The sequence below is a fragment of the Mobula hypostoma genome, chromosome X1 (genome assembly GCF_963921235.1).
Source record: "Mobula hypostoma chromosome X1, sMobHyp1.1, whole genome shotgun sequence".
Lineage (NCBI taxonomy): Eukaryota > Metazoa > Chordata > Chondrichthyes > Myliobatiformes > Myliobatidae > Mobula > Mobula hypostoma.
This window is the reverse complement of record NC_086128.1, coordinates 11370553-11392820: the sequence shown is the minus strand read 5'-3', so window position 1 is coordinate 11392820 and position 22268 is coordinate 11370553. Positions and strand designations below refer to the sequence as shown.

Sequence of the window (22268 nt, the reverse complement as noted above, 5' to 3'; positions counted from 1 at the left end):
GCTGTTTAGATGGACAGGATGGTCATGGTGGCATATGTCATGTTTGCCTTCATCAGGTGGGGGTATTGAGTACAAGAGAGTGCAGAAATAATCAGGAGGATGTTGCTGAGACTGGAAGGCTTGAGTTACAAGAAGAGGCTGGATAGACTGTGATTGGAGAAATGGTTATGATGTGCGCTAATGGTGCTGAAGGTGCTTTGCATTCTAAAGATAAAGAAGGTTAGGTCTTGTTGGGATGCTTTTTACACATTTTTCATCTCTTCGCCACCTTTGGAAGGGTGATGTGTTGATGAGGAGAAGGCCTGGCTTCATACTTGGACAGCTGTAAAAATATGGAAGATTGCTAGGAAATACTTCATCTGTCTTTCTCCTTGGGCTTCCCAAGGCCTATGAACCTGGTGCTCACAGAGGGAAGTTCTGCACCCCAGCCCTCGGGCCGATGATCAAGAAGGTGGACAGTCACCATTTTGCTAGGCCCTGCTTCTTGTGTCCTGTTGGACAGAGAGCAGCCGTGACCTCCACTCATTTACTGGAGGTTGCTGAATCAGAGTGAAGCTCCACATTCAGCCTCCATGTGCTGTCACCAGCTTTACTCGTGGAACTCTGGCAGTGTAGGTGTTCCCGTGAACCAGCTGTCACCCCAGTCTCTCCTTCGTTTGGCTGGTGTCAGATGGTGCCCAGCTCTAAGTTAAAGCTAGTGAGCATGGCCGTTCTAATGGATGGGAGCACAGGGTTTGCTGAGAGTCGGCACCATTTCACTCTAAGTCTGTGAAAGCCAATCTTTCAAAGCAAAACAGTCTTCTCTGGACCGTGTTGGTGTGGCAGTGTGGCAGCTGACAGGCTGGTGATCAAATACCGGTTCTCAGGTAAAGTCTCAGGACCAGGGACGGGTGGGCCACACACACACACACAATGGCACGCACACGCTGGCATTCAGTAACAGACAGACACAGAGTGGATGTGTACAGGTGACTATTAAAGTGTCCAGTTTGGGTTGAACTAACTTTCCTTTACTCCTCTTTAGCAATGTGACAGATCGAAAACAAACAAACTGGAAGAAAGTGAGATCGAGGACTTCTGCAAATTCCTCATGCAGCGGCCAGAGTTAGAGCAGATCTTCAATCATTACTCAGGAGAAGACCAGATCCTGACTGCTGAGGAGCTGAAGAAATTCCTCAAGGAGCAAAAGGAAATTACCACTGATGAAAATGCAGCGACAATTATACAAACATTTGAGTTGAATGACACAGGTATGGGCAATATTCTCTTTTATCTGACCTACACTGGGTGATACCTCTCAAGTTGTTCAGAACAATATCTGTCTTTATGCTGGAATTGTCTTACCAAACCTGGAGGAAGTCATGGGTGAGAGATTGTTCCTGGATTCATTTGACAGCAAGAATGTGTCAAAATTACCCTGGAGAGGGAAGACTTTTTAGTTTGAATGATTGTTGTAATAATTTTAAAAAAATACTCTGCTTTCTGTTTTATCCACCAAAGTGGATGAGGTCATGGTCTCCTCCCCACACTCAGCTTATCTATGTCCTGGACAAAAGTCTTTATATCCTCTTCACTAGGTACACTCCTGCCTATTTTTGTACCTTTGGCGGTACTGCTGGAAATCCATGCACTGGATGAGATTTAAACTGTGGCCCAGTCTGCTTTCTCAGTAGAAATTCTGTGTACTTCCTTCTAACCATTCAGCTTACAAGTCCCTCAGAACAACCTGCTGTTTCCATTCCCCACTGATATCACTGAAATCCATTATTTCCCACTCATCTCTGCATTAGAGTTGCCAGTTAGCTACCAACAAGCACATCTTTGGGATGTGGGATCAATCAGGGGCTGCCTGAAGGAAACTTACACGGTCACGGGGAGAGAGTGTAAGCTCACTGCACACAGCGTCAGAGGTCAGAGCCTGGGCTGCCTGAAGTGTGAGGCGGCAGCGGTATCTGGGTGCCGCTCTGCTGCCCCTCCTGCAGAAAATCACATGCTGCTGCTTCCAAGAACAGCATGCGAGCCGTCTGCCTGGCTGTTACCACATTGTGGGACTTTCCTGTCTGCAAAGTGGCCCTTTTGTGGCTACCTTTTCAAGGTGCATAACTGGTTGCAATCATCCTGGGCTTTCCGGGGATCAGGGGAAGATGCATGGCTATTTATCCTGGGAGATGTTGTCCCTTTAAAACTCAGTTGAAATTAAGTGTTCCTAATTTGCTCAGATCATCTCACATAAATTGGGGATCAAATGTGACCCCACTATTTAAGAAATGGGAAAGAGGTAAAACATTGCAAGTCAGCAGATCAGGCAGTCAAGACCTTTAATCAGGGCAGAAGTCAGAATAAAAGGATAGGGAGATGAAGGATCTCAGCCAGAAATGTTGACTGTTTATTCCTCAACATAGATGCTGCCTGACCTGCTGAGTTCCTCTGGCATTTTGTGTGTTGCTCTGGATTTCCAGCATCTGCAGAATCTCTTGTGTCTCTGTGAGAGAAAGCAGAGAGCTGCCAACACAGGGAGTTGGGAAGATGCTGGACCCTACGTAAACAGTGTGATATCAGGACACTTAGAACATAATAATACAATTGAAGATTGTTGTAGATGTATGAAAAGGAAACCATTCTAGATAATGTACTGAAGTGACAAAAGTGTGTGGTTATGCTCCAAGTGCAGAGGGATGAACTCTACTGATTTGTAATAAGAACTGTGTAGAATTTTTAAGAAGCACAGTAAATGCTAGGCCAACAGGACTGTTATCTAAAGCTCTCAAACAGTAAGTGAGTATGCCGCCACTGCAACTAGGAAGCAGTAACTAATATGAGGGGTGATTGATAAGTTCATGGCCTAAGGTAGAAGGAGTCAATTTTAGAAAACCTAGCACATTTATTTTTCAACATAGTCCCCTCCTACATTTACACACTTAGTCCAGCGGTTGTGGAGCATACGGATCCTGGACCTCCAGAAAGCTATTAACTTCAAACTTTCTGCAACTCAAAGAGTTGAACTGCACGTGTATGTAACGAGAGTGTCTTGGACCTCCAGGTGGTCCACAGCAGGGGTAATTGATAAGTTCATGGCCTAAGGTAGAAGGAGATGAGTTATACAACTCTCGTTACATGCACGTGCAGTTCAACTCTTTGAGTGAAAATGCAGAAAGTTTGAAGTTAATAACTCATCTCCTTCTACCTTAGGCCATGAACTTATCAGTCACCCCTGCTGTGGACCACTTTCTGGAGGTCCAAGGCACCGACCTCTACAAAGAAGGGATCCATATGCTCCACGACCACTGGACTAAGTGTGTAAATGTAGGAAAAATAAATGTGCTAGGTTTTCTAAAATTGACTACTCCTACTTTAGGCCACAAACTTATCAATCACCCCTCGTACTAATTAGCTAGGGATGAGGTTACTGAGTACCCGGAAGCACATGACAAGAAAGTTCAAAGCCAGCATGGTTTCCTGTAAGGAAAGTCCTGCTTGACAAACCTACTGCAATTTTTTAAGGAAATAACAAGCAGGGTAGACAAAGGAGATGCAGTAGACGTGGTGTACTTGGATTTTCATAAGGCCTTTGACAAGGTGCCACACATGAGGCTGCTTAGCAAGATAAGAGCCCATGGAATTACAGGGGACTTACTAGCATGGGTGGAGCATTGGCTGATCAGTAGAAAACAGAGTGGGAATAAAGGGATCTATTCTGGCTGGCTGCTGGTTACCAGTGGAGTTCCACAGGGGTCGGTGTTGGGACCGCTGCTTTTTACGATGTATGTCAATCGTCTGGACTATGGGGTTAATGGATTTATGGCTAAATTTGCCAATGATACAAAGATAGGTGGAGGAGCAGGTAGTGTTGAGGAAACAGAGAGCCTGCAGAGAGACTTAGATAGTTTAGGAGAATAGGCAAAGAAGTGGCAAATGAAACACAATGTTGGAAAGTGTATGGTCATGCACTTTGGTGGAAGAAATAAACGGGCAGACTATTATTTAGATGGGAAGAGAATTCAAAATGCAGAGATGCAAAGGGACTTGGGAGTCCTTGTGCAGGATACCCTAAAGGTTAACCTCCAGGTTGAGTCGGTGGTGAAGAAGGCAAATGCAATGTTGGCATTTATTTCTAGAGGTATAGAATATAAGAGCTGGGATGTGATGTTGGGGCTCTATAAGGCACTCGTGAGACCACACTTGGAGTATTGTGTGCAGTTTTGGGCTCCCTATTTGAGAAAGGATATACTGACATTGGAGAGGGTCCAGAGAAGATTCACAAGAATGATTCCAGGAATGAAAGGGTTACTGTATGAGGAACGTCTGGCAGCTCTTGGGCTGTATGCCCTGGAGTTCAGGAGAATGGGGGGGGGGGGATCTCATAGAAACATTCCAAATGTTAAAGGGCCTGAACAGAGTAGATATGGCAAAGTTATTTCCCATGGTAGGGGAGTCTAAGTCAAGAGGGCACGACTTCAGGATTGAAGGACGTCCATTTAGAACAGAGATGCAGAGAAATTACTTTAGTCAGAAGGTGGAAATCTGTGGAATTTGTTGCCATGAGCGGCTGTGGAGGCCAAGTCACTGGGTACATTTAAGGCAGAGATAGAAAGGTTCTTGATTAGCCAGGGCATCAAAGTGTATGGGGAGAAAGCAGGGGAGTGGGGATGACTGGAAGAATTGGATCAGCCCATGATTGAATGGCAGAGCAGACGTGATGGGCCGAATGGCCTACTTCTGCTCCTATATCTTACGGTCCTATGGAATGTCACTCCTTTAGCGTCAATCAGTAGTCTAATTTTCCCAGAACAACACGAAGGTAAGCAGAGAGAGTAGATGTTGCTGTGCTTCTGGTCAAGATTCAACGAAGACTAGAATGAAAGGGAAGGAGTTAAATACCACCACAATGAAACATTAATTGGCTGGAATGTGCATACTCATGAATGCAATCCCTGAACCCCTTCTGCTGCCCACCCACAAGGGCATCCAGACTCCATGGAAGAGTCCATGGTTGTGGCTGGGCACCCCTTCCTAGGCTCCAGAGACCTGTGTCTGCTGGAAGTCCTGGATGAGAGACTTGTCCATGATATCTTGGGCTGGAACTCAATAATGTTCCTCAGAGCCATACCCTCTTCCAATCAACAAGATACTGGACGCTGTCCTGCAGCTAGTGAGATGCCAGGAGGTACCACACAGGACTCCATCCACCAATGGGGGTAGGAGGGTGGTGACTGGAGCCAGTATGAAAGCCACTGGCTTGAGCTGGGAAACATGGAACTGTATAGCTATATAGGACCCTGGTCAGACCCCATGTGGAGTACTGTGCTCAGTTCTGGTCGCCTCACCATAGGAAGGATGTGGAAATCATAGAAAGGGTGCAGAGGGGATTTACAAGGATGTTGCCTGGATTGGGGAGCATGACTTATGAGAATAGGTTGAGTGAACTCGATCTTTTTGCCTTGGAGCGACGGAGGATAAGAGGTGACCTGATAGAGGTGTTTAAGATGATGAGAGGCATTGATCGTGTGGACAGTCAGAGGCTTTTTCCCAGGGCTGAAATGTCTAGAACAAGAGGGCACAGTTTTAAGGTGCTTGGAAGTAGGTACAGAGGACAGCAGTGTTGATGGGAGATTCCTTAGTCAGCAGAACAGAGTCTAGAATAGAGACACCCTGGTGCATTGCCTCCCTGGTGCCAGGATCAGGGATGACTCAGATTGGCTCCTTGGCATTCTCAAGAGCAAGGGTGAGCAACCAGAAGCCTTGGTACATATTGGCACCAATTACATAGGTAGACAAGGTGAGGGAATCCTGAAGAGAGATTTTAGAGAGTTAGGTAGGAAGCTGTAAAACAGGACCTCCAGGCTAGTAATCTCTGGATTGCTAACTGTGCCACATGCCAGTGAGGGTAAGTACAGGATGATATGGCAGGTGAATGCGTGGCTGAGGAACTGGTCCAGGTGGCAGGGATTCAGATTTATGCATCATTGGGATCTCTCCTGGGGAAGGTACGACCTGTACAAAAGGGACGGGTTACACCTGAACCCGAGGGGGACCAGTATCCTTGTGGGCAGGTTTACTAGAGTTGTTCAGGAGGGTTTAAATCAATTTGGCAGAGGGTTGGGAACTGGAGTGATAGGGCTGAGGTTGGTTTACAAACAGAGGCAGTGTGTAGTGAGACTGTGAGCAAAGAGGGGCTGATGACAGGGCAAATTTGTAGTCTACAGGATGAGTTGCAATATGAAAGGTGGATAAATTTGAAAAGTGTGAATACAGGACTGAAGAAAGTGTTATATTTGAAGGTGCACAGTATACGGAATAAGGACGATGAACTTGCAGCATGGTTACAGGCTGGCATGTATGATGTTGTAGGCATCACTGAATCATGGCTGAAAGAGGATTATAGTTGGGAGCTTAATGTCCAAGCACACAGATTGTATTGAAAGGATGGGCAGGAAGGCAGAGGGGACGACATTGCTCTGTTGGTAAAAAATGGAACCAAATCACTAGAAAGAGGTGACATAGGGTCAGAGTGAGTTGAATCATTGTGGGTAGAGCTAAGGAACAGCAAGGGTAAAAAGACCCTGATGAGAGTTGTATACAGACCCCCAAACAGTAGTAAGGATATAGCCTTGTCAGGGCACTGGAGCAGGGATCCAATTGCAGATGCAGTACTGTGCACATAGTGATAGTAAATGAGTAACAAATTCCAAGGTGCAAACAAAGTCAACGTCAAAGTTCAGGCAGAGATCAAAACAGCCAGAGAAATCCAAAAACTAGAATTGGGAAACAGACAGATTCAATATTCAGACGGACAGGGTACAGATACAAATGCTGAAAAGGCTTGGGAAAATTCACTGGCACAATCTTGCAACAAACAGGTAAAAACACAGGACTGAAATACACTGAGCAATAAACAGAGAGGCAGATGATAGGTGGAGAACAATGAGACACGGGTGGCAGCAATACAGGTAATAATGAGAAACAGGTGAGAGACGGAGTACTCAGTAATACAGGGGCCGGAGTAGAGCAGGAGCGGGGCAGGGGCACATGGCAATACAAAATCACAGACTGACAGCTCGGGGGAAAACGCACAAAAAGACAGAGTTCAACTGGAGGTACCGACAGGCCTACAAATTACAATGCGAGATGGAAAATGCATGCCAAAAGGACAGTGTTACGATAGTCATGAGGGATCTCAATATGCAGGTAGATTGGAAAAATACAGTTGATACTGGATTCCAAGAGGGCAAGTTTCTGGAAAGCCTACAGGGTGCTTTTCAGAGTAGCGTGTGGTTGAGCCCTCTAGGGGATCAGCAGTTCTGGACTGGGTGTTGTGCATTGAGCCAGAATTGATTAGAAAGCTTAAGGTAAAAGAACCCTTAGGGGTAAGTGATCATAAATTGATCAAATTCACCCTGAAATTTGAGAAGGAGGAGTTAAAGTCAGATATATCAGTATTACAGTGGAGTAAAGGGAATTACAGAGACATGAGAGAGGAGTTGGCCAGAACCGATTGGAAAAGACACTGGCAGGGATGATGGCAGAGCAGCAATGGCTGGAATTTCTGGAAACAATTCAGAAGGCTCAGGATATATACATCCCAAAGAGGAAGAAGAATTCTAAAGGCAAGATGATACAACCATGGCTGACAAGAAAAGTTAAAGCCAACATAAAAGTCAAAGCCAACATAAAAGTCAAAGAGAGGGCATATAATAGGGAAAAATTATTGGGAAGTTAGAGGATTGGGAAGCTTTTAAATACCAACAGAAGCCAACTAAAAAATTCATTAAGAAGGTAAAGATGGAATACAAAAGTAAGCTAGCCAATACTATTAAAGAGGACACCAAAAGTTTCTTCAGATACATAAGGTGTAAAAGAGGGGCGAGAGTGGATATCAGACTGCTGGAAAATGTTGCTGGCATGGTAGTAATGGGGGACAAGGAAATAACGGACAAACTAAATAAGTATTTTGCATCTGTCTTTACTGTGGAAGACACTAGCAGCATGGTGACAACAACATCTGCACATTGAATAATTCCATCAATAGAAACAGTATAAATAAGCCGGCTCTAAAATTTACAGGCAAATCATCACAAACTCCACATTGTCAACACTGTAGCAGAAACCAGAAAGGGAAATGTGATTGTGTACAATCATGAAACATACTTAGCATGCCAACGAGGTAGAGGGTGATAACCTTTCGTGCGCAGTTTAAATTCCTTTGTGTGCTAGTAGCAGAAAGTATGTGCATGAACACGTGCACTCCTTAGAGGGAACATTAGTTCATAGAGAGGTGGCTGAAGAAATTGTGGAGGCATTATTAATGATCTTTCAAGAATCACTCGATTCTGGAATGGTTCCAGAAGACTGGAAAATTGCAAATGACACTCCACTCTTCAAGAAGGGAGGGAGGCAGAATAAAGGAAATTATAGGCCAGTTAGCTAGACCTCAGTATTTGGGAAGATGTTGGAGTCGATTGTTAAGGGTGTAGTTTTGGGGTACTTGGAGGTGCATGATAAAATAGGCCGTAGTCAGCATGGTTTCCTCAAGGGAAAATCTGGCCCGACAAATCTGTTGGAATATTTTGAAGAAATAACAAGCAGGATAGACAAAGGAGAATCAGTTTACTTGGATTTTCTGAAGACCTTTGACAAGGTGCCACACACGAGGCTGCTTAACAAGCTACAAGCCCATGATATTATAGAAAAGATTCTAGCATGGATAAAGCAGTGGCTGGTTGGCAGGAGGCAAAGAATGGGAAAAAGGGAGCCTTTTCTGGCTGGCTGCCAGTGACTAGTGGTGTTCCACAGGGGTCTGTGTTGTGACCAATTCTCTTTACGTTTTATGTCAATGATGGAATTGATGGCTTTGTTGCAAACGATATGAAGATAGATGGAGGGGCAGGTAGTTCTGAGGAAGGAGAGAGGCTACAGAAGGACCTAGACAGATTAGGAGAATGGGCAAAGAAATGGCAGATGGAAAACAGTGCCAGGAAGTGTATGGTCATGCACCTTAGTAGAAGAAATGAAAGGATTGACTACTTTCTAAATGGAGAGAAAATACAAAAAACTGAGGTGCAAAGGGACTTGGGAGGGGTCCTCATGCATATTCCCTAAAGGTTAATTTGCAGGTTGAGTCGGTGGTGAGGAAGGCAAATGCAATGTTAGCATTCATTTCAAGAGGACCAGAATATAAAAGCAAGGATGTAATGTTGAGACTTTATAAAGTACTTGTGAGGCCTCATTTGGGGTATTGTGAGCAGTTTTGGACCCCTTATCTGAGAAAGGATGTGCTGAAACTGGAGAGGGTTCAAAGGAGGTTCACAAAAATGATTCTGGGATTGAATGGCTTGTCAGATGAACCTCTGGGCCTGTATTCACTGGAATTTGGAAGAATGAGGGGTGACCTCATTGAAACATATCGGATGGTGAAAGACCTCGAAAAGAGTGGATGTGGGGAGGATGTTTCCCATGGTGAAAGAGTCTAAGACCAGAGGACACAGCCCCAGAATAGAGGGGCATCCTTTTAGAATGGAGATGAGGATGAATTTCTTTTGTCAGATGGTTGTGAATCTGTGGAGTTTGTTGCCACAGGTGGCTGTGGAGGCCAAATCATTGGGTATACTTAAGGCAGAGGTTGATAGATTCTTGATTTGTCAGGGCATGAAGGGATACGGGGAGAAGGCAGGAGACTGGGGCTGAGAGGGAAATGGATCAGCCATGATGAAATGGTGAAGCAGACTAGATGGGCCAAATGGCCCAATTCTGCTCCTATATCTTATGGTCTTAGTGTAGGGAGAGGCACTGAAGCAGATGAACAGTTCGCTGACTTTTAATAAGAACTGTGCAGAATTAAAGTAAGAACAGTAAATGCTAAACCAACTAAAACTCTCAAATTGAAATCTCAGACCGTCACTGTGGCTAGGAATCAGTAGCTTCATACGAAATTAATACTGTTCCTTTACAGCATTAATCTAAACAGTAGTCTTCTTCCCCAGAACAAGGACAAAAGTAAGTAGGGAGCACAGATGTTGCTGTGCTTTTGGTCAAGATTCAACAAGACTGGAATGAGAGGAAGGGAGTTAAATGCCACCACAGTGAAACATTAATCGGCTTGATCATGCATACTCATGAGCGTGATTGCTAAACCTGTTCCGCAGCCCACCTGTGAGGGCACGCAGACTCCATAGCAGAGTCCATGTTGTGACACTGAAGTCCTTTGAGGACATATATGCTGGAATAGATGAAGGGGCACCAGTGGGTTTGTTGTATTTTGGATTTTCAGATGGATTTTGATATGGTCCCACAAAGGTGCACAGTGAAGAAGTTTAAAGCACACAGAATTAAAGGTGATATACTGATGTGGACTTGGGAATTGGTTAACAGATAGATAGCACAGAGTGGGAATGACCCAGTCTTTCTTGGTTAGTGAGGTACTGCAGGGAGCTGTACTTTGGGCACCAGCCATTCACGATCTTGATCAATAATTTTGCTCGCAGGACGAAATGAAACATTTTCAAGATTTTGATGATAAAAAAAACCAGTGAGAATGTGAGTAGAAATGAAGATATGGAGAGGCTTCCAGGGGTTGTGAGTGGACAAGAGCATGATGGATGGATTTGTGAGGTGTTGGATGACTGGAGGGTGGTTAATGTTGTGCCTTTGTTGAAGAAGTGTGGCAAAGTACAGTTTGGGAACCAGACCAGTCAGTCAAAAATCTGTGATGGATGAATTACTGGAGAGGAATATGAGAGACAAGATGTATGTATATCTGGAAAGACCTGGGGTGATTAGAGGTAGTAGGCATGGCTTTGTGCACAGGAGCTCACGTCTTATGAACTTGATTGGATTTTTCAATGATGCGACCAAGAAAGCCGCTGAAGGCAGGGCAGTACACATGGACATCAGTAAAGACTTTGATAATAGACTGCTGTAGATGGTTAGAACACATGAGATCCAGGGAGAGATGACGAAATGGATATACAGTTGGTTTGATGGTAGGAAGCAAAGAGTGATGGTGAAGGTTGGTTCTCGGATTTGTGAGAGGGGAAAGATTTCATAGGAACTTTGATGGGCAACAGTTTTATGCAAAGGGTAGTATCCCATGTGGAACGAGCTGCCAGAGGAGGTGGTTGAGGCAGGTACAATAACAACTTTTAAAAAATATGGGTACATGGATGGAAAAGTTTAGAAGGTTATTGGCAGATAGGGCTAACTTGGTTGGGTCATCTTGGTCAGCAAGGATCAAATGGGCCTCTGACTCTGTAGAATATGATGTAGAAACTTTTGTGGAAAATAGAAACGGCAGATGCCAAGTAGTGAGCATTTGGGAACAGAGAGCTGGGTGGTGTTGTACACATATATTGGCTTTCAGGCTAGCTATAAAAAAAAAGTTTTATTAGCATTGTGCCTCTCTTTCAATCTAATCAATTGCACAAACTTCTACATTTGTATGCAATTGGATCCTTGATTTCCTCACCTGCAGACCCCAGTCGGTTTGGATTGGCAGCAACATCTCCTCCACAATCACCATCAGCACAAGAGCACCACAAGGCTGTGTGCTGAGCCCCCTGTTCTACTCGCTTTACACTTATGACTATGTGGCCAGGCCCAGCTCCAATACCATATTTAAGTTTGCTGATGACACCACTGTTGTTGACCAAATCAAAGGTGGTGATGAATCAGCGTACAGGAGGGAGATTGGAAATCTGGCTGAGTGGTGTCATGACAACAACCTCTCACTCACTCAATGTCAGTAAGATCAAGGAACTAATTGTAGACTTCAGGAGAGGGGAAACCAGAGGTCCATGAGCCAGTCCTCATTGAAGAATCATAGGTGGAGAGGGTTAGCAATTTTAAATTCTTGGGTGTTACTATTCTTGGCAAACTTCTATAGATGTGCAGTGGAGAGTGTATTGACTGGCTGTGTCATGGCCTGGTATGGAAACACCAATGCTCTCGAATGGAAAGTCCTACAAAAGGTAGTGAATTCGACCCAATACATCAGAGATAAAGCCCTCCCCACCACTGAGCATGTCTACATGAAATGCTGATGTAGGAAAGCAGCATCCATCATCAAAGATCCTCACCACTTAGGCCATGCTCTTTTCTCACTGCTGCCATCAGGTAGGAGGTACAGGAGCCTCAGACTCGCACCACCAGGTTCAGGAACAGTTACTGCCCCTCAACCACCAGGCTCTTGTACAAAAGGGGATAACTACACTCACTTGCCCCTCCATTGAGATGTTCCCACAACCAATGATTTCACTTTAAGGACTCTTTATCTCCTTATTTCATGTTCTCATTATTTATTGCTATTTATTTATATTTCCATTTGCACAGTTCATTGTCTTCTGCACTCTGGTTGATCTTTCAGTCATTCTGTTATAGTTACTATTCTATAGATTTGCTGAGTATGAATCTCAGGCTTGTATATGGTGACATATATAATCTAATAATGTTTTACTTTGACTTTTGAACTTTAAATATCATCAGATACATTGTGAGTCACTGTAGGTTGTGGTGCTATGAACACTGTGCACTGACTGCCAAACATGCCCAGAAGCCTGAACTTTCATGGCACTGAACTAGAAAGAGTGAAGTACTCACTGCCTGACCAAAACAAGGATAGTTTTAACTATTTACTGAGAGTTCCAGCTGACTATTTAAGTTTCTGACCCTGAGATTCATTCAATTGTGGAATGGAGTTTGCACATTTGTTCTGTGAGAATGTGGGTGTTTGCAGAGGCGCCAGTTTTTTCCCAGCATCTCGAAGACGTGCTGGTTGGCTCCTGTAAATTCCTTCAGTTCAGCAAGGATTAAGGAACTGAAAGGCAGTCAGTAGACTAGTCATTGGGAATAAGTTGCAGGGCAGAAGTAAGGAGAGGGGAATTGGGACCAAAGGGATTATTTTACTTCGAGCCAGCCTGGTGGGCCTCAGTGTAATAACAGTGTTAGACTCCAGAAAAAAAAAACTGGTACACACCATTGCAGGCAGAAACTGACATGCTCACAGGCTGACAGATGGAAAGAGTTGCAGACTGACATCAATGCTGGCACACGCTGACCTTTATTAGTCATAGCACAGAATACAGAAGTAGGGAGGTTATGCTCCAACTGTATAAAACCTTGGTCAGTCCTCAGCTGGAGTACTCAGTGTGGTTCTGGTCACCACACTACGGGAAGGGAAGATTATTAATAGTGCTGGAGAATATACAGAGATGACTCATCAGGCCACTTCCTGGGAGGGAGTGATACAATTTGGAGGAGTGGTTCAGTAGTAGGTCCAAATTGGATCTGTTCTCCTTCGAGTCGAGTAAATTAAGTGGAAATATGGCTGATGCATATAAAATTATGAGGGATCTCGGGGGCAAAGGTGAAACTGGAGATTGAAGCGGTGGGCATTGTTGTTTGTCTTTATTTATTTATAGTTTTTTTTAATATATTCTATTTTATTTCTTCATTTTCCTGCTCCTGTGAAAAGCTGATTTTTGTGAGATTTGTACCCTGTGTATTTATGTCTTTGTCAATAAACAGAAAGGAAGGAATTAACAATGGGAGTGTGGGACAACTCTTACAAAAACCAATATGAACTCAAGGGGTAGAATGGCTTGATCCTTGCAGTAATCATTCACATGTTACATCATTCTATGTTACATTGACTGTGCTATTTATTATAAATTATTATAAATTACTATGATTGCACATTGCACATTTAGACAGAGACGTAACATAAAAATTTTTACTCTTCATGTTTGTGAAGGATGTAAGAAATAAAGTCAATTCAATCCACATTGTTAATTCCTTCCTTTCTGGTATTCCTGCTCCTGATGGGAACCTACAATTGAATCTGCCTCCCTCCAGCAGTCTGTCCTGGATCCTAACCACTCACTGAGGGGAAACCCTTATCCTGCTGATAATGCTGAACTGACAAACTCTGCCAGTGTCATTCACTCAAGCCATCTCAAGTTTAGGTTCAAATTCAAGTTTATTGACAAAGGCATACATACACAGGTACAAATGTCTGAAAATTAGCTTTTTGCAGCAACAGGAAAATAAAGAAATAAAATAGAACTTAGAATAGAGGTCTGAAGTTAGGTAAGTCTCCTGGACCAGATGGTGTACAGCCCAGGGTTCTGAAAGAGGTTGCTGAAGAGATCGTGGAGGCAATAGTAATGATCTTTCAAGAATCGCTAGATTCTAGAATGGTTCTGAAAGACTGGAAAATTGCAAATTTCACTCCACTCTTCAAGAAGGGAGAGAGGCAGAAGAAAATAAATTTTAGGCCAGTTGAGGCTTTATACTTGGAAGCACATGATAAAATAAGCTGGAGTCAGCATGGTTTCCTCAAGGGGAAATCTTACCTGACAAATCTGTTGGAATTCTTTGAGAAAGTAACAGGCAGGATAGACAAAGGAGTATCAGTGGATGTTGTGTACTTGGATTTTCAGAAGGCCTTTGACAAGGTGCCACACATGAGGCTGCTTAACAAGGTAAGAGCCCATAGTATTACAGGTAAGTTACTAGCATGGATAGAAGATTGGTTGACTGGCGGGAGGCAAAGAGTGGGAATAAAGGGGGCTTTTTCTGGGTGGCTGCCATTGACTAGTGGTCACAGAGGTCAGTTTTAGGACCACTTCTTATCACATTATATGTCAATAATTTAGATGACAGAATTCTGTGGCCAAGTTTGTGGACGATATGAAGATAGGTGGAGGGGCAGGCAGTGTTAAGGAAGCAGGAAGTCTGCAGAACGACTTGGACAGATGAGGAGAGTGGGCAAAGAAGTGGAAGGTATAATATAGTGTAGGGAAGCGCATGGCCTTGCACTTTGATAGAAGAAATAAAGGTGTAGCTTGTTTTCTAAGTGGAGCCAATTCAGAAATCAGAGGTGCAAAGAGACTTTGGAATCCTTGTGTAGGTTAACTTGCAGGTTGAGTCTGTGGTGAGGAAGGCAAATATGATGTTAACATTCATTTTGAGAGAACTTGAATATAAAAACAAGGATGTAATGCTGAGGCTTTATAAAACACTGGTGAATTTGGAGTATTGGAGTATTGTGAGCAGTTTTGGGCCCCTTATCTAAGAAAGGGTGTGCTGATATTGGAGAGGGTTCAGAGGAGATTCATGAGAATGATCCCAGAATGAAGGGGTTAAAGTATGAGGAACATTTGATGGCTCTAGCCCTGTACTCACTGGAGTTTAGAAGAATGGCGGGGGGAATCTCATTGAAACCTATTGAATATTGAAAGGTCTGGATGGAGTGGACATTGAGGAGATATTTCCAGTAGGGTGGGAGCCTAGGACCGAAGGGCACAGCCTCAGAAAACAAGGACACCTCTTTAGAACGGAGATTAGGAGGAATTCCTTTCATGAGAGGGTGGTGAATCTGTGGAACTCATTGGCACAGACTGCTGTGGAGGCCAAGTCATTGGGTATATTTAAAGTGGAGGTTGATAGGTTCTTGATTAGTAAAGGCATCAAAGGTTACATGAAGAAGGCAGGGGAATGAGTTTGAGAGGGATAAATAGTTAGTCATAATGGAATGGCAGAGCAAAGGCGATGGACTAAATGTTCTAATTCTGCTCCTATGGCTTATGATTTTATGGTCGTCTTTGTAATGGCCCTTCTGGGACAAATCCTCTGATATGATAATGCCAAGGAATGTAGAGTTACTGACCCTGTCCACCACCAATCCCCTAATGAGAACTGGCTCACACAACTCCAGTTTCTTCCTCCTGTAGTTGATAATCAGCTCTTGGTGTTTGTTGACTCTGAGTGAAAGGTTGTGTGGCGCCATTCAACCAGATTTTCAATTTCCCTCCTATATGCCAATTCCTCAGCACCTTTGGTTCAATCAGCAACAGTACTTGAGGATTCTGCTTCTGAATTGGTTTTACTGCTCGGAGAGTTTTGTAAAATATCTGCAACAATTCAATTGTTGACAGGCTGTTGCCACAGGTGTGAAACTGCTCTTCACTAACCCATGTCTGACATCTGCACCTCACCTGCTTTACGCAGCCCATCCAGGTCAACAAAGCCATGGAGCCCTACCATTATGGTGGGAAACAGGATGTCAACAGAGCCTTTGCTTTCCAGGGGCTGTACCAAGGGGTTCCAACAAAGAAAGCCAGATCTTAATAAAATCCACTATACATTACAAACAGGAAATAAAATACAAATCCATGGCTATTTTAAATAGAAAGAATCGTTCACATTGTGAATATGTCAAAATAGATTTGATTAAATGGTTTGTTTACAGCGTGTGGCCAAGAATTCAGTCTGGCTCTTTGGAAATCAATTATCATTTGCATTTCATGGATTCATAGGATTGTACAACACAGAAAAGATCAACCTTGCCCATGTCTGACTACGTGAATCCCGTTTTCCCACATTAGCCCCATATCCCTCTCTGCCTTTCCTATCCAAGTACCTGTCTGGAGCCCTTTGAAATGTAAATGTATGTCTCTCCCACCTCCCCTGCCAAGTTGTTCCAGGTACCCAACACCTTCTAGGTGAAAAACGTACACCTTAGATCTCCTTCAAATGTCTCATCTGTCCCATTACACCTGTGGCCTTTAGATCCCTGCTCCAGGAAAAAAGACTCCATATATGCTATTTCTACTGTCCTCGCACAGCAGATATAGAAAGCTATGCAGTCTGTTAAACACCTTCTCAAAAATCACCCAAGGTGGAAACTTCCTTCAGGGTTTTTAATGTGATCACTGGGAGCAATTCAGAAGGTGCAGGGTAGATACATCACAAAGATAAAGAAGTATTCTAAAGGGAGGATAAGTCAACCGTGGGTGACAAGGGAAGCCAAAGACAGCAATAAAGCAAATGTCACTCCACTCAGATATACAGTGACTTAAACACCTTCTCAAAAATCACCCTAGGAGGAAACGTCCCTCAGGGCTTTTAATGAGATCTTACTAGTGGAACTGCAGAAAGTTAGGTAAAATGCTTATTAAGTTCAATACAGAATCGCCATCTACCTGATATATACTAATTCTGTTGATTACTCTTATAATCAGTGTTAACCAAGGTAATACACAGTCCATAACTATGCCATGTAAACAAGAGTAAACTCATGGTGCAACGAGATCTTAATGCTAAGCAAAAAACATAACATTTCCTTCAAAATATGTCTACTAAATATTTACCAATATTAATAAAAGATAAGACCTACAGATATTGCTGTTTCTTGGGCAAATAAAAAGAGGATGGCTATCTCTGTTACTACTACATCCTTCCTCTAGTGTGGCAACCAGAACTGTACAAAGTAGTCCAAATGGGGTCTGACCAATGATTTGTACAGCTGCAACACAAGATTCAAAATCTTACACAGGCTTTGCAACTGCCTTCCTCACTACCCTTTCCACCAGAGTGACCACTTTCAGGGAGCTCTCGACTTGCACCAGAAGGTATTCAGTAAAACCACACAACCAGAAAACCTCGACACTGCATCCAGAGCACGACTGTTTAACTGGTTTACCAAAAACATTTAAGACATTGTCAAGAACAATGACCAGTCAGTGGAAGTCAGCCGACTAATAGTGGTTTGCCTTATCACTTCCCTCTTGAAGATGATTACCTATAGGATTTAAGATGAGGGTTGATTTGGATGGAAGAACCGCTTGTTCTGACAATCAGTCCTTCATGGTCGCAGGCCGCACATTCTTGTCACAGTGTTGCTTGCGGCTGTGCTGACACTAATAGTTGGTTTGGCAAATCAAGCCCTTCCAGAAGGAGATGAAGGTTTAGCTCTGTGTTTGATGATCTGTCCAACAAATCTGTTGTGCCTTCAGCAAAAACCACGCAACCTGCATGCTACGCACTCTATACTGGCTTCTGAGGTCTCTGCCATTTACTCTACGTGTCCCACCAGAATTTGACTCCCCAAAGTGCTTAACTCACACTTGTCTGCAGTAAATTTCATCTGCCACTGCACTGCCCAACTCTCCAGCTGATCCAGATACCGCTGTATCTTAGACAACCTTCATCACTCTCTGCCACTCTCATGTCATCGGCAGATTTACTCATCCCACCACTTGTTACAGACCTCTACTCCGAAAACCCCATCATCACTGCCCTCTACTTTCTCTCACTAACCTGGAGATAGGATCTCTGTGCCTCAACCTTCGGGATCTTACCGACCACATTTTCACACTGTCCTCCCCAATTTTCTTAGCGACCCCCTCAAAGAACTCATCAGGTTGGCGCACAAAGCTCCTCCTGATCAGACCCTGCTTTTCCAAGAGAATGTAAACCCTCCCCCTCAGAACATTCGGCACCACTGATGTAAGGTTGACTGGCCTGCAGTCCTCAAGCTTGTTCCTACTGTCGTTTCTGAATAAGGGGACACCATTAAATGTCCTCCAGTCTTTTGGTACCTCACCTGTAGCAAATGACGATGTAAAAATCTCCATCAGATCCCCAGCAGTCTCCTCCCTCGCTTCATTCAGCATCCTGTAATATATCCCTTCGGACCCACCTTCCACAGACCATAACAGGAACATAGAACAGCAGAGTACAGTACAGGCCCTTCGTCCCACGATGTTGTGCCAACCTTTTAACCTACTCCAAGATCAAACTAACACTTTCCTCCCTCATAGCCCTGCAATTTTCTTTCATTTATGTGCTATTCAAAGATTATTTCAAATGTCCCTAACATATGTGCCTCTACCAACACCCCTGACAGTGTGCTCCTTGAAATAAATCACCACTCTTTGTGTTTAAAGAAAACCTACCTCAGATACTCCCCCCTATACATTCCTCTAATCACCTTAAAATTATGCATTCTCATATTAGACATTGCTGCACTGGGCTGTCCATTCTAGCTATGCATCTCATCATTTTATGCACCTCTAGCAAGTCATTTTTCTAACACTTGCTCCTTTAACTTGGAAGCATTAAATGATAAATGCTCGATTAGCTCAACTGTTCCATGGATTGAGCACAGCCACAGCAGAAGGTCTGAGAAACACAGAAATGTTACAGTTGTGAACTGAACTGGCCATGAGAAATGTTTCCAGTAAGGAGGGCGGGTACACAGGAGGCAAAGGACATTACAGTGAAGGGTGTGGACTATCCTGGGAAGTGATATTGTAAGGAGTGTTGTGATTGTGAAACTGTGCAACAGGGAGTGGTGTGGGAAACTTCTGAAACTTGCTGAAGGGGCGGAATTTGGAAGTTAACTTTGATTTTTGGTTTTGTCCTCAGGCATACACTTTGCTTGAGTTTTCGAGTTTATTTAAAGTAATGTTATGAGAAGCAACTAGACACAATACAACTGAGGTTAAGATGTCGTTTTTGGTGACCGGGAAGCACTGTGGTGGCCCTTGTCATACCTTCTGTTGGTAGAAGGTATGTAGAGAGATGGAGATATCACATACACTATTTCCAGGGGATTCCCGGCCACCAACATACAAGACCATAAGATATAGGAACAGAATTAGGCCACCTAGCCCATCGAGTCTGCTCTGCCATTTCATCATAACTGATCCACTTCCCTCTCAACACCAATCTCCTGCCTTCTCCCTGTATGCCTTCATGCCCTTACTAATCAAGAATCTGTCAACGTCTGCCTTAAATATACCCAGTTTCTTGGCCTCCACAGCCACCTGTGGCAACAAATTCCACAGATTCACCACCTTCTGGCTAAAGAAATTCCTCCTCATCTCTGTTCTAAATAGACGTCCCTCTATTCTGAGGCTGTGTCCTCAGGTCTTAGACTCCCTGACCATAGGAAACATCCTCTTCACATCTACTCTTTCAAGGCCTTTCAACTTTCAATAGGTTTAAATGAGAGCTCCCCTTCATTCTTCTGAATTCCAGCGAGTACAGGCCCAGAGCCATCAAACACTCCACATAAGATAAGCCTTTCAATCCCGGAATCATTTTCATGGACCTCCTTTGAATCCTCACCTGAATTGTCCTCCTTTTTTTTTAGAAAATAGGCTCCCACCCTACTGCTGTTGATGGAGCCCTCACCCACTTCTTTATTTCCTGCACTTCTCCTATTCTTATCCCATCCCAGACACAATAGGGATAGAGTTTTACTGGTCTGCACCTACCACCCCACCAGCTAAAATCCAGCACAACATTGCTTGCAACTTCCAGTCTACAATGTGATCCCGTCACCAGTGACCATTCCTCTCCCCATCCTGTCTCTGTGATTCCCTCGTCCACTCATCACTCTCCACCCACTCCTCCCTGACCCTTGACACTTTCCCCTGGAAAGTGCAGTTTGCAGTGTGCAGTTTTAGTCCCCTTACATAAAAGAGGATACGTCAACAATGAGGTGGTGCAGAAAAGATTCACGGTGCTAATTACACTGATTAGGGGATTGTCCTATCACAATCAGCTGGAAAATTACATCGGTATCTGTAGAGTCAGATGTATGGAGACAGCCATAGACTACTCTCCTCCACTAGGGCAGCCCTATCACACAGCTCAGGAACCTGGGCCGGAGCAAAGCCTGAGCCACTGGGTCTGCGCACCATCCCATCACCGTCTCTGGGGCATCATGGGCTGCTAACCCCAGAGGTGGCTTCACTCAGGGTAGTCTGGTCTTTGTCAGCCATGTCTGAGGGGTCTGATCCAGAAGTGGGGATGGGGCCGGGGGGGGGGGAGGCGGGTACGGAGATACCGAGGGGGAGGTCCCTATTCACCCCGCATGGGGGTCCCTACCTCCCCAATCCCAGGAGTTAGAGAGCCCTGCCCCTCCAGGTGGTGAAAGGATGGGGACTGGTACTGTGCTATTTACCCCCAGTGCAGAGCCCTCTCCCTTAGCCGTGTGTTCACAGGCTCGAACCTCAGTGAAGAGTAGGGGTGTCCATGCCCGCTCCGCTTGCCAGGCCTTTGCCCAGTGGCCTGACATTCGTCTAAGGTGGCAGTCACCTGTCCTATACCAAGTGGCATGGTAGAAATAATGGCCACTCAGGGTGGAATCGGTGACTGTAGCCTCAGAAAACTTGTCCCACCGTTGTCCTGCCAACCTGTAGCTGCCATGTCCCACATGGGAAAGAGGAATGCAGAGGGCTGTCTGTCTCTAGACATGCCAGTCACGGTTCACGGTTCACGGTTCACGGATCACAGCTCAGCACATCACAGGAACCAGCCTCCCCTCCGTGGACTTTGTACTTCACCCTGCCTCAGTAAAGCAGCCAACATAATCAAAGACCCCACCCACACCGGATATTCCCTCTTCTCCCCTCTCCCATCAGCCAAAAGATACAAAAGCCTGAAAGCACGTACTTCCAGGCTCAAGGACAGCTTCTATGTCGCTGTTATACAGCCATTAGACCATGTGCTGGTACAATAAGTTTGACTCTTGACTTCACTGTCTACTAAATTATGATCTTGCGCATTATTATCTACCTGCATTGCACTTTCTCTGTTGCTGTTACACTTTATTCTACATTCCCTTTTTTGCATACACTTTCTGCATACACTTTATTCTGTTTTACCTTGCTCTGCCTCAGTGTGCTGTGTTATGACCTGATCTGTAAGAACAGTATACAAGATAATCGTTTCACTGTATCTTGGTACATGTGCCAATACTTTCCGATTGCAAAGTCAACACCCCAGGGTCAGGGCTGGAGACTGAACCCAGGAGCTGAGTGCAGCACCAGGTGCCAGACTGTACAGTGGCATTTATTATTACACTGTGTCTGACAGGCACAGTGCTTGATGGATGCCCAGCTTAGAACTGGCAGGCCTGCTCACTGCCAGGGACAGCACTGTCCCATGTGGTCTGTTGTCTGGGACGGCACTGTCAGTCACAGGTCTGTGCTGTCCGTTGCCAAGGACTACACTCTCTGTTGCAGAGGTACGTGGAAGTCTTTGTTGACTGTTGCCTAGGACAATGCTGTCCTTTACCGAGGTAGGTATCTAGAACTGGAAGAATAACGGAAAGACGCTACTTGAATGATAATAACCTTGAGTAGTGGAAAGACACGCCTTGAATGATAATGACCTTGAGATTGTTCCTGATTTTCAGCCAAAAAGAACCAGTTGTTGACCCAAGATGGCTTCATGATGTACCTGCTGTCTCCTGAGGGGAACATTTTTAACCCTGACCACGACCGAGTCTACCAGGACATGAGCCAGCCTCTCAGCCACTACTTCATCTCAACCTCCCATAACACCTACCTGATGGAGGACCAGCTGGGAGGACCAAGCAGTACTGAGGCATACATCAGGTTGTTACCATTAACTTTCATGAATGGGTTTGTGCTATCTCATTGTTTATTATGTAGACCTGGGTTCAGAGGACAATTGCGCAA

General features: G+C 44.4%; 1 protein-coding gene across 2 annotated transcripts in view; it reads left to right on the top strand.

Annotated features, from left to right (window-relative positions):
- Positions 1-22268, top strand: part of LOC134340261 (1-phosphatidylinositol 4,5-bisphosphate phosphodiesterase delta-3-like) — a 110684-nt gene that overhangs the window by 33327 nt on the left and 55089 nt on the right. For both annotated transcript variants that reach the window (XM_063037282.1, XM_063037283.1), the window contains exons 5-6: positions 1025-1250; positions 21983-22184. In XM_063037282.1, coding sequence (XP_062893352.1) covers positions 1025-1250; positions 21983-22184 — 428 coding nt within the window. The remainder of the gene's footprint in view (positions 1-1024; positions 1251-21982; positions 22185-22268) is intronic.